Source organism: Tiliqua scincoides, chromosome 4 (assembly GCF_035046505.1).
Source record: "Tiliqua scincoides isolate rTilSci1 chromosome 4, rTilSci1.hap2, whole genome shotgun sequence".
Taxonomy (NCBI): Eukaryota; Metazoa; Chordata; class Lepidosauria; order Squamata; family Scincidae; genus Tiliqua; species Tiliqua scincoides.
Genome location: NC_089824.1, coordinates 26,118,114 through 26,129,498, shown reverse-complemented (window position 1 = coordinate 26,129,498; position 11,385 = coordinate 26,118,114). Strand labels below are relative to the sequence as shown.

Sequence of the window (11,385 nt, the reverse complement as noted above, 5' to 3'; positions counted from 1 at the left end):
TCTTTGTAACTTCAGACCCTTCTCCTGGGGCTGCAGGGTGTTCAGGAGGATCTGAGGATGTCCCCTCCTGAAGTCAGGCCCTCCCCTTTCCAGATCCCTCGCGTAACCGGGCTCTCCTCTCTGCTGCTGTCTCCTCAGGCTCTCCATCTGCAGCCAGGGCAGGAAGAGGCGCCTGTGGACCCCCTGCGGCCCGCGCAGCGCAGCCAGGCCGGGGAGGATGGGGAGCAAGGCCCTGCCGGCGCCCATCCCGCTGCACCCCTCGCTGCAGCTGACCAACTACTCGTTCCTGCAGGCGGTGAACACCTTCCCGGCGGCCGTGGACCACCTGCAGGGCCTCTACGGGCACCTGAGCGCCGTGCACACCATGCACATGAACCACTGGACGCTGGGCTGCTACGCGGCTGCGGCCGCCACCGCGGCGGCCACGGGCGCGGGCGGGGCCCCCGCGGAGATCGGCCGCTGCTCGGCGCTGAGCGAGGTGGGGCTGGTGGAGCGCTTCCCCTTCCCCGCGGCGGCGGCGCTGCCCTTCGCCACGCACCTGCTGCACCCCAAGCACCTGCTGCCCGCCCTGCGCAAGGAGCGCCCGCGCTTTGACTTTGCCAACCTGGCCGCCGCCGCCACCCAGGAGGACCCCCCCAAGGCGGCCGCGGCGCACCCCGGGGCGGCCCACGCGGAGCTGGCCAAGCTGGGCGGCCCCCTGGCGGCGGTGGCGGCGCTGGGCAAGCTCTCCCCCGAGCGGAAGCCCGCGCGCGGCCGCCTGCCCTCCAAGACCAAGAAGGAGTTCATCTGCAAGTTCTGCGGGCGCCACTTCACCAAGTCCTACAACCTGCTCATCCACGAGCGCACCCACACGGACGAGCGGCCCTACACCTGCGACATCTGCCACAAGGCCTTCCGGAGGCAGGACCACCTCCGCGACCACAGGTGGGCGCCTTCCTCTGCCTGCCTGCCTGCCTGCCAGGGGGGAAGGGGCCAGGCAGCCCACCAGCCGCAGCCAGGGTCCTTCAGTGGGTGGGGAGGCAGGTGAGGCAGAGCCTCCTCAGCAGAGTCCTTCGAAAAGCGCAGCCCAAGCACCCACAACCTACACACTCACCAGTGGGGAGGCTCTGCCTCACCTGCCTCCCCACCACCGCTCCTCCCTGCTGGGAGCCCTGGCTCCCTAGAAGCCAGGCAGGGGAAACCCAGAATCCTCATGAAAAATCCACCGCCCCATGCAATGTATAGGATTGTAGCCCTAATTGGGAGTCAATGGCCCAGTAGGTCGCCAGTCGAAAAAGTTTGGAAACCACTGCTTAATGGGAAAGAAGCAGCCTGTTGTAGGGAGGCCAGCGAGGCTGAGCTATAGGCCACAGAGCTAGGGAAGGGCACCCGCTCTCAGGTTCTGGTCTGCAGTGTCGGCGTGTAATGATAGAGGCCTACCTTGCAGGGCCGGTGATGATGTGGGAAGAGCCTTGGAAACCGTGCCTACAAAGCGATGCATGATTTCTGGGGAGTTAGAGCCCAATCCTATGCAGGTCTGCTCAGAAGTAAGTCCCGTTACAGTCAATGGGGCTTATTCCCAGGTAAGTGTGGATAGGTAAGTGTGGATAACCTATCCACATTTATCTGGAAATAAGCCCCATTGACTATAATGGGACTTACTTCTGAGTACACATACATAGACTTGGGCCCTAAGTCCCCACTGGTGTTGCTCCTTAGCAAAGACACACAGGCTTGCACTGTGTCCCTCTGGTTTTAAAAGATTTCTGTGCTGCCTTTCTTGCCAGAGGTGGCTGGTAACAATAAGGATACAGAACAAAAGAAAGGGATCCAGGAAGGTGCTTTGTAAGGCAAGCACCTGTCACAAATGCCAGGCATTTATTATTATCGCAATAATGGCTCCTCATAGTAGGATTTCTTTCCAAGGGAGGACCTGGGACTGTCCTGTTGTTGGGTTCATTTAGGTGGAAGTACCCTTGAGCTGAAGGGGACAGACTGCTTTTGAAGCAGGACTCCTTCCACTATCAGAAAGCACTGGAGGCATTTGGCCCCTGCCTCCAAGGGGGTTGAGGGCTTGGAACTGAGCCTGAACTGCCTTCCACGCTCATCTTTGCCAACTGAGCAGCCCAGACTGCAGACCTTCTCTCAGGGGGATTCTGAATTCAGTCAATAAGCCCTTAAGGGCCCTCTGAGCTCTCTCTTTTGGCTACTTTCTCCTGTTCTGTAGTTTTACTTTCCTTTTTAGCCCTGGGCTAAATCTTAACCATCAAGGGTTGGTGACCACAACAGCACACCCCCCCCCTTCGCCAAATCATGCTCTTTAAAGATAGCAAGAAAGTGGGGGAGTTTAGCAAATTATCATTTAGGAAGTGTTGATCAGACCGGAAGTGGTGGGAGATGATTGAGTAGACTGCCATGCAAAGAATATTTCTGATGGGATGTTTGGTCTTTTCTGTCCCAGACACACCAGGGAAACAGTATCTACAACCTGTCTGTTACTATGTAAATGAACCAATTCCTCTTTTGCTCTCTTTGGGAGGGCCAAGAATTTCTGGACCAAATTCTTTCCACCTCTACCAAAAGTCATAGACTGGGGGTCTGATCCTGCTGGGTCTATGCAGTATAGTTATGGGGCAAATGTCTATTGCTATCAATTGGGACATGAAATGGCTTGTATTTTTCCTCAACTGTGGATTGAGTATGACAAACCTATGTATATTTACACAGAAGTAAGTCCCACTCTGCACAGTGAGGCTTACTTGCTAGTAAGTATTTCCTGTATTGGCAACCTTCAGTCTCGAAAGACTATGGTATCGCGCTCTGAAAGGTTCTAGTAGCTCTGCTAGTAAGTATGTATAGAGAATTGAGCCCTCAAGGACAATTCTAGACATGCTTACTCAGAAGTAATTCTGCTGAGATCAATAGTTTTCAGATACCTATGCACTGAGGTGGCAACCTGAGAGTAAGCCCCATTAAACATAGTGGGATTTACTTCCAAATAAACTAGCGTAGAATTGCACTGTGAATGTTAGCAGAGAAAGGCAGTGTAGAACACTGATGACTGTCTGTAGATGGAAGCTAGGAAAAGAGGATGGGGAGGTGGAAATTGGTGTAGGATTGCTGAGGACAGTTTCTCTCAGAGACATAACCCAGAGAGACTGCTGGTTGTTATAGCTCTTGCTGTGTCTACAGATACTGATTCCAAACGCCTGTGTTGGCTTCCAGGTATATCCATTCCAAAGAAAAACCGTTCAAATGTCAGGAATGTGGGAAAGGATTTTGCCAGTCCAGGACTCTAGCAGTTCATAAAACATTACACATGCAGGTAAGGTGGGATCTCTCACTTTAGACAGTTTGTTTCAAGTTTAATTCTGTTCCAGTGCTTTATTCTATATGGGTATAAAGTGTGCAGTGTAGTGCAGTGCAGTCCTAAAGCATGCTCATTCAGAAATGCATCCCATCGTGTTCAGTGGGACACATTCTCTCATAAGCACAGCCCAATCTTAGCTCACTTTCCAGCGCAGAGGCAGTGAAGCCAGCAGGGTGCAGGCTGCATCCGGTGGTGGTGGTGGTGGTGGTGGTGGTGGTGGCGGTGGTGGGCAGTCATGGAGACCTTCTCAAGGCAAGGGAATGTTGGACACAATGGGGCAATCTTCTAAATAAACATGAAATGGATTGTGTTGTTAGTTACTTAGTAGGGAACCTTAACACACTGCTTTGTTTTAAAATTTGAACACCTTCCCTACTACTCTCTCTCTCTCACCTCATTTCAGTATGTAGAAGACACTGTGTAAATCTGGATTATTTTCCTTGTGTCACCTAATGCTTTTTGGGATATGTAAATCAGTTTGAGTTCTTCTTTAAGGAAATATAAGTTCCTGGGATATATTTTAAAGAGGGGGAAAAAGGTGGCTTGAGCTGCAATCCTATCCACACTTCATTGAGAGTGTGCCACTGAATTTAGTGGGATTTTGTTTCCAGTAAATAAACACATATTCAGCCTCCAAAGCTTCTTTTAAACCTGTGTGTTGCATAACTGCAAAAGATTAAATGATAAGGCTGGCATTTCTGAAAAAAGTGTATAAAATGTTCAATTAGAGACATGTTGTCTGTTTGAAAAACCTCAGATTGAGAAGAGAGGCTTTGTGCAAAGATTTTCAGTGCTGGAGATGAGGCAAGTATCCCTGGGAAATAGGGGGATTAGCAGCATACATTTTTCTCTCGATCCCAGATATGGGGAAATGTGATGAAGTGGGAAGAACTGACCTTGACTGGCAGGAAGATATCAGTATGCAGTTAAGGCCGCCTAATCTTAAACACACTTACTAAGGAGTAAGTCCCAGGGAACTCGGTGAGACTAACTTCCATCTAAACATTGACAGGATCAGGCTGTAAAGTGTCACGATATTATATGCACTGCAGCTAAATGACCTGTCTCTGCATCCCACAAGCCTTAAGGATTGCAGCCTTACACAGAAGCAAATTCTGCTAATCTTAGTGACAGCTTACTTCTGAGTAAACATGCTTGCCAGGAAGTCAGTTGTATTTTAATGAATTTTGTATGCAAACCTTCCTCCAAGGATTTTGGAGCAGCATGCATAGGTTCATTCCCTTTGAGTGAAACAACAACCCTGTGAAGTAGGGTAGGCAAAGAGATACATGACTTGCAGAAGGTACCTAGTGAGCATTGTGGTTAAGAAAATATTTGAATCCAGGTCTTTCTGATCTAACTCCAATTTATGTCCACAACAGTTATACATTTAAACACACTGACTAGTAAGCCTCATTGAACAAAATGAGACTAACTTCTGAGTAAGTTTACATAGGCTTGGGCTGTACACTTGGCTGGCTCTCCATGAACTGTTGGAGTTTCCTTCTGAGTAAATATGGTGGCAGGGGTCCTAAGATATTTCCCAAATCCTCTGAACTCCAAAACTATGCCTGCACATGTTTATGAAGGATTAAGTCCCATTGAACTCAGTTTACTTCCACGTTATCAAGCTGCGTCAATGTATCTACAGCCCAATCCTATGTATATTGACTCAGGAGTAATTCCTATCCTGTGAATGGATACAGATTGCAACTTTACGTGACAGCCACTTCCATTGATTAACTTCAGGAGAAAAGTGTATTAGGATTGCAGTGTCAGGTTCATTTTTATTTTTTTCATATGTTGTTCTGTGATGTAATGAGGCCAAAAGGTTGGGAGGAGGGGAAGGCGAGAACTTTGAAAGAAAAACTCAATAATCCAGGTAGTTTCTAAAGGGTTTAATCCTTTGCTTGCTTCAAATCTGAACAGGAATCTCCACACAAATGCCCCACATGTGGAAGAACCTTTAATCAAAGAAGTAACCTGAAAACTCACCTTCTCACCCATACAGACATCAAGCCCTACAACTGTGAGCAGTGCGGCAAAGTGTTCAGGCGAAACTGTGATTTGCGGAGGCACAGTCTAACCCACACCCCGCGACAGGACTTCTAGAACAGCCGAGAACCTCCACAGGGAGCTAACTCTGGCTCAAGGACTTGAACTGTAGAGAAACCTTTATGCCTGCGCACAGATGTACGCAGCAGGGCCTGAGCCTCCCTCCCCAGCTGCAGCTATGTCCTCTAAGGGAAGTGAGGAGGGGGTGGTGGAAGTGACATTGGCCCTCCCTTCTCTCCCATGAGAAATGCAGGCTGATCTCTTGTAGATAATAACATCACAGCTCATTTTAGAGCTCTGTACAGAACATGGTGTAATGTGTTTGCTTCGTATTGTCTTACCAAATGCACATTGGTAAACAACAACAAATCTAGGAGTGACAAAAAGTCTTTTAAAAAGTGTATTTCAAAATAAACCATTTTCCTTTCAAAACATTCTGCGTTTGGTTTGTGTCAATAATTTGTCTTGTCAAGTTTTCTCTCCTATCCTGTTAACAAAAGTCAAGAGAGGAAACTTCTGAAGGGCTGGTTAATCACGTTTATTGTAATTCTCCATTTCAAAGTCTGTTTTTAAACGTATCCTCCCCACAATGGATCATAAAGGGGCCTGCATGTTCAACAGTTAGAGTGCAGTCTTATGTACTTGGGAGTAAGACCCATTATAGGGGTGTTTGTTTCCTGTGAGCAAGATAGGTTTACAGCCTAAGGCTGCAATCCTATGCACACTTTTCTGGGAGTAAGCCCATTGACTATAATGGGACTTACTTCTGAGCAGACGTGTATAGGCTTGGGGCTCAAAGTTTTACTGATCACAATGGGTTTATTCCTAAATAAGGTAAATAACACTGTTTTCAAAAAAGTCTAACCACTGAACACTATGGGACATTTCTCAGTAAATATACATGGGAAAGGAGTGAGAATAGGGTGACTGGATGTCCTCTTTTTCCAGTACTTGTCCTCTTTTTTTATCCAGGTGTGCTGAAAAGAACTTAAATGTCCTCCTTTTCCCTGTGAGTGGGTCCCTGCATGCAGCACATAGCTTTCTTGTAATTAATAAACTATTTGTAATACAGTTTTAAATTTAATAATAAATAATATTGTGCTTAAATTGACCACAGGAAATCAATATATGAATGTTTTTAACTTTTATATTGTCATGTCCTACATTTTTCATGGATGTCCTACATTGTAGGGTGTCTTGTTCAATTTGTGGTTATGACATCTGGTCACCCTGAGTGTGAGGCTGCAATCCTGTCACATTTATGGGGGAAGTCAGCCCCCTTGAAGACAGTGGTGCATAACACATAAATGTTTGTGAGTCCAATGCTATGCATGTCTACTCAGATCTAAGTCCCCTCATAGTCAACGGTGCATTTTGGGGTGTCTTGTCCTCTTTTGTGGTTATGACATCTGAATGTGAGGCCGCAATCCTGTCATGTTTATGGGGGAAGTCAGCCCTCTAGAAGACAGTGGTTTGTAACACAGGCGCTTGTGCGCACAATCCTAAACAAGTGTACTCAGATCTGAGTAGTTCCATTATAGTCAGTAGTACTTACTCCTGGGTAAGTGCAGATAGGTGAATTGTGTGTCTCTTCCCCCCCCAGCTCACATTTATGGGGAATACAGTGGCACATAACATGAGCGTTTGTGAGCCCAATCCTATGCACGTCTACTCAGATTCTACTCAGATTCTACTATAATCAACTCAGATTAACCCCATTATAGTCAATGGTGCTTACTCCCAGGTAAGTGCGGCTAGAGGTATTGTAGACTGTGAGCCCAATCCTAGGCATATTTACTCAGAAGTAAACGCTATAATAGTCAATGGGCTTACTCCCAGGTAAGTATGACTAGGATTGCAACCTGTGTGTCTCCTCCCCCCACAGCCTGTTTATGGGAAAGGAAAGACAGTGGCACATAACACAATCCTTTGTGAGCCCAATCCTATGCATGCCTACTCAGCTGTAAGCCCCGTTGTGGTCAGTGGTGCTTACTCCCAGGTAAGTGTGGATTTGTGAGTGTGCCCCCCCCCCCCGGCTGAAGACGCCAAAGGCAGCCTGCAGCACTGGGGCTGGAGCTGTGGCAGCCTCAGCCCCGAAGTGATTTATGAGTCACCTATTGGCAATCGAGGCGCGGAGGCTCGTCCCTGGAGATGGCCCCGCTAGACTTTGAACGCGGGAGGCGGCCAGGCGGCGGGACAGGGACTTTATCCCGCCCGCGGCGCAGAGGAGCCTCCGCGCTGCTGGTCACAGAAGCCCCCGCTGGGCGGGCTGCTGGCGACCCGCTATCGCGTTCGGGATCTGCTGAGCGAGGCCGCCTTATCGGAGCTCGGCCGGGGCGGGGCGGGGAGCCATCAGACCGCCGCCTCTGCCACTCAGGCGAAGCCCTGGGAGCGCCGGGCGGGGGGGGGGCGCGCCTCGCCACGGGTGGCAGCCAGCCCAGCAGCTGCGAAGGGAGCCCCGCTGACAGCCTGAGGAGCGCGCGCGCGCCGCTCCGCTTGGCTGCAGCCAGAGAGCAGCAGGAGGGGCGTGCAGCGGGTGGGCAGGCAGGGGAGGCAGAGCCTCCCCACCAGAGTCCTCCGAAAAGCACCACCGCAATGTGAAGTGAGGCAGAGCCTCCCCACCACCGCGTGAGGTGCACAAGCACTCACAACGCTTGCGCTTGCTGAGGCAGTCCTTTGAAGAGCACCACCACCATGTGAGGTGCTCAAGCACATCCTTGTGCACTTTTCGAGTGCACAAAAGTACACAAAAAGTGTGCATCCTTGTGCACTTTTCGAGTGCACAAAAAGAGGGAGGTAAAGGGGGTAATTTGTACCTGGGTCAAAAGGGGGGGTCCAGGAGCCGAAGGAGGGGGTCCAGAAATTTCCTGGGATCTTACTATCGATGCAGACTTGTTGCCCGCACAGGATGCTGGGGACATTACCATCATGACCAGTCATTTTGCTTGGGACACGACTGATGCCACATGGGTGGGCTCCAAAGACATTTCCAGCTGTCTTTACCCTCTCTCCATCCTTTTTAACCCCTCCCTGCCTCTATTCTGCTTGCCTGTCACCACCCTCCCCCACTCTGTTTCATTCCTCCCTCTTTTCAAAGGGGCCCAAAAGAAACTTTGTACTCCCTGATAAAATTCCTCTCAGAGGCCCTGGGAGGCACTGCCTCACCTCACATGGCAATGGTGCTTTTCTAAGGACTCCAGTTGGATCGCCAAGCTGAGGAAAGAGAGACCCTATGACCAATTTTTGGTGGGCTGTGAAAAGTTTTTGAAACATTTTAAAAAAACAAAAACCTTTTGCGCCCTTGCCTGGTTTGCAGAAGAAAATTGTTAGGTGGAATGCTAACCTAAGGTATGAGGTTCAGACCCCCAAATTAAAATGTCACATTTTCCAGTTTTTTCTAGTAATTGGTGTGCAACAGAGATAACTTGTGAACCCAGTTTCATGCTTTTGTCTGGCCTGTAAGTCCCCAACTACACATCTTGTTCTCCAGTTCAGCCTTCTGGGTACCCCGGAATTACTGTAAAGGTCTGGGGGAACAGCCTTTGAACTCCATTTGTAGGGAAAGTATACCAGATGTCTACACACATGCCATATATAAGTTCTCTAGCAGCCTGGGGAGCACAGAACCCTGATTAATATTAATAATTTATTATTATTATTATTATTAATAAAATTTCTTTCTAGATTGTTTTTGTCTAGTGGGTCACAATAGATTGTCATTTTAAAAAGTAGGTCTCAGTGCTAAAAAGTTTGGGAAGCACTGTTCTACAAGCATTTGAAGTTGCTTGCTATCTTCTCGAAACAATGGTAGCAAAATCATCAAAAAAAGTCAGAGAATTATCTTTTCCCCTTTCCCAGAAAGGGTTTTGTGCCTTTGGCCTGCATCGTTCACTGCCATTTCACTGATTTTAAAGATCCTGTTCTTTATATGCCACCATATATTTGTATTTGGAATCATATAAAGAAACAAAATATTCTCCAAGATGTTACTAATTCTGTTATTATTAAGAATAGTTATATACTGCTTTTCAATGAAAAGAGTTCATAAAGCAGTTTATAGAGAAAATCAAATAACTAAATGACTCCCTATCCCAAAAGGGTTCACGATGATGATGATGATGATGATGATGATGATGAAGAAGAAGAAGAAGAAGAAGAAGAAGAAGAAGAAGAAGAAGAAGAAGAAGAAGAAGAAGAGTTGGGTTGAATTCTGAGATGGTAGAGTGGATCCTACCACTTCAGGCTGCAGGTGGGAATCACATTTTAAGGCTTACCTGTGTGAAAAAAGAAACTCCCTGAAAGTAGGAAACTAGCACAGCAAGCATTAGCATTCCCAAGAATTCCCCCAATATGCTCTACATTTTAACTGAAGGATATTCTTTTCCATAAGGGAGCATTCAAAATCAAATTATATCCTCCCTTTTCCATGCTGAAGCAAATGCCAAAGGCAGTTCACAAAGCTCCATAAAAACAACAAATTTACAACATACAAAACAATAACTAAAATAATAAAAACAATTAAAACAATTGGGGGTTTTCCAAACTAAAGCAAGGCTGAAAAATGAAGTAACTTGTAGAGAGGCACTGAGGGCAGACTCCAACCCATCACCCAAATGCCTGACATACAGAAAGGTGTTGAGCCCTTGCAGAAAAACCATGAGGGGGTAGTTCCTAATTCCTCCAGTACAGAATTCCATAATTATGGCATCACTACAAAGAAGGCTTACCCTTGCACAGCCATCCCTCTAACTTAGGACAAGGGTAGCACTTGAAGGAGCGCTCCCTCAGATGACCTAAGAGGGCAGACCAGAATGTATGGGAGAAAGCTGTCCCTCAGATAACCTGGACCCAAACTGTGAAGGACTTTTAAGGTCAGTACCAGCACCTTGAATTTGGCCTGGAAATGAATGGGCAGCCAGTGTAGATGCCAAAGCAGTGGTCCAAAGAGTCAAACTACTTAGCTCCAGTAACCACCAGGATCCCTAATTTCCATCTGAAAAGGTACAGCCTATGCTACCACTTCAGAATTCTGCTATGTCATTCTGCTGCTTGTATAGTTGTACGTTTTTCCACCCTCCATCCTCAGCAGGGTTGTCACAAGAGGGGTGCTCTCCACTTGAGTGTTTGAGTCTTTCTTGACCCAAGAAAAGAGGGACAGAAACAAAAGGGCGGGTTGCTGGCCGAACAACTGGGAACCCCCAAGTAGGCCTCAGAGTTCAGCCAAGTACAGCAGTTCCTCAACCTTTCTCCAGGTTCCTTCCCTGGGCAGGGGTGGGTGGAACAAGAAAGCAGCAGGGGCAGGAGTGGGAAGATCAGGTCCACAATGGGGGTGGGTTCAGCAGCAGCAGTGGCCACTGAATCCCAAGCCCTTTCCCAGTCTTGATCCAACTTCACGTGGTCTTGAGCCAGTGATATCACTGGCATACATTTGAGTTGGCCACAGCTTATCTAGGGGTAGAAACCAAATGTTCTGTTGCCCAGAAGAGGCCTCCTGAGGCCAAAACTTCCCCAGTGGGTGCCATGAGGGTGCCACTGCATCACCATGTGTGTGGGGGGGGGAGGGGTTAGGTAGGATTGAGCTGCTAATCTGAGAAGTGTGGACACACAGACTTGCAAATATAACTGATCGCTGCACTGGGGGTCCCAGGTGCTCCAGCCCTGGCTTTTTTTGCATTGCCTTTCCTCTCAAAGAGATATGCAGTTGAAAGAGTTTTGATGGCTCTGGTTTGCTGCTTTTTAAATTTTTAACAATTTTGCTGTTGCATTTTTGACATTTTTGTTAGTTTTCCTTCTTTTTAAAACTATTTTGCTGCCTTGAGTACAGAACAAAGCAGGGCACAAATGCCTTAAACAAGCAAGCAAGCAAGCAGGGCAAAGATTCCATCAAAGGATCTTGTTTCAGCACCAGAACACCACTGAGAAAGATAAGATAGTTGGCTTTTGCTGACTGTTTGTCCCTATTGAATCAACATAACTAGTCC

The 11,385-nt window shown here is 47.8% G+C and overlaps 1 protein-coding gene across 1 annotated transcript; it reads left to right on the top strand.

Moving 5' to 3' along the window:
- The first annotated feature begins 217 nt into the window (after positions 1-217).
- OSR2 (odd-skipped related transciption factor 2) lies at positions 218-5,461 on the top strand. Its single transcript, XM_066625902.1, has 3 exons — positions 218-924; positions 3,205-3,304; positions 5,279-5,461. Exons 1-3 carry the CDS (start codon positions 218-220, stop codon positions 5,459-5,461), a joined length of 990 nt encoding a protein of 329 aa, XP_066481999.1.
- The last annotated feature ends 5,924 nt before the right edge of the window (positions 5,462-11,385 follow it).

Coding starts and splice junctions, on each gene's coding strand:
- OSR2 (XM_066625902.1), top strand. CDS start 218: ATGGGGAGCAAGGCCCTGCCGGCGCCCATCCCGCTGCACCCCTCGCTG. Junction 925..3,204: donor GACCACCTCCGCGACCACAG/GTGGGCGCCTTC, acceptor GTTGGCTTCCAG/GTATATCCATTCCAAAGAAA. Junction 3,305..5,278: donor ATAAAACATTACACATGCAG/GTAAGGTGGGAT, acceptor AAATCTGAACAG/GAATCTCCACACAAATGCCC.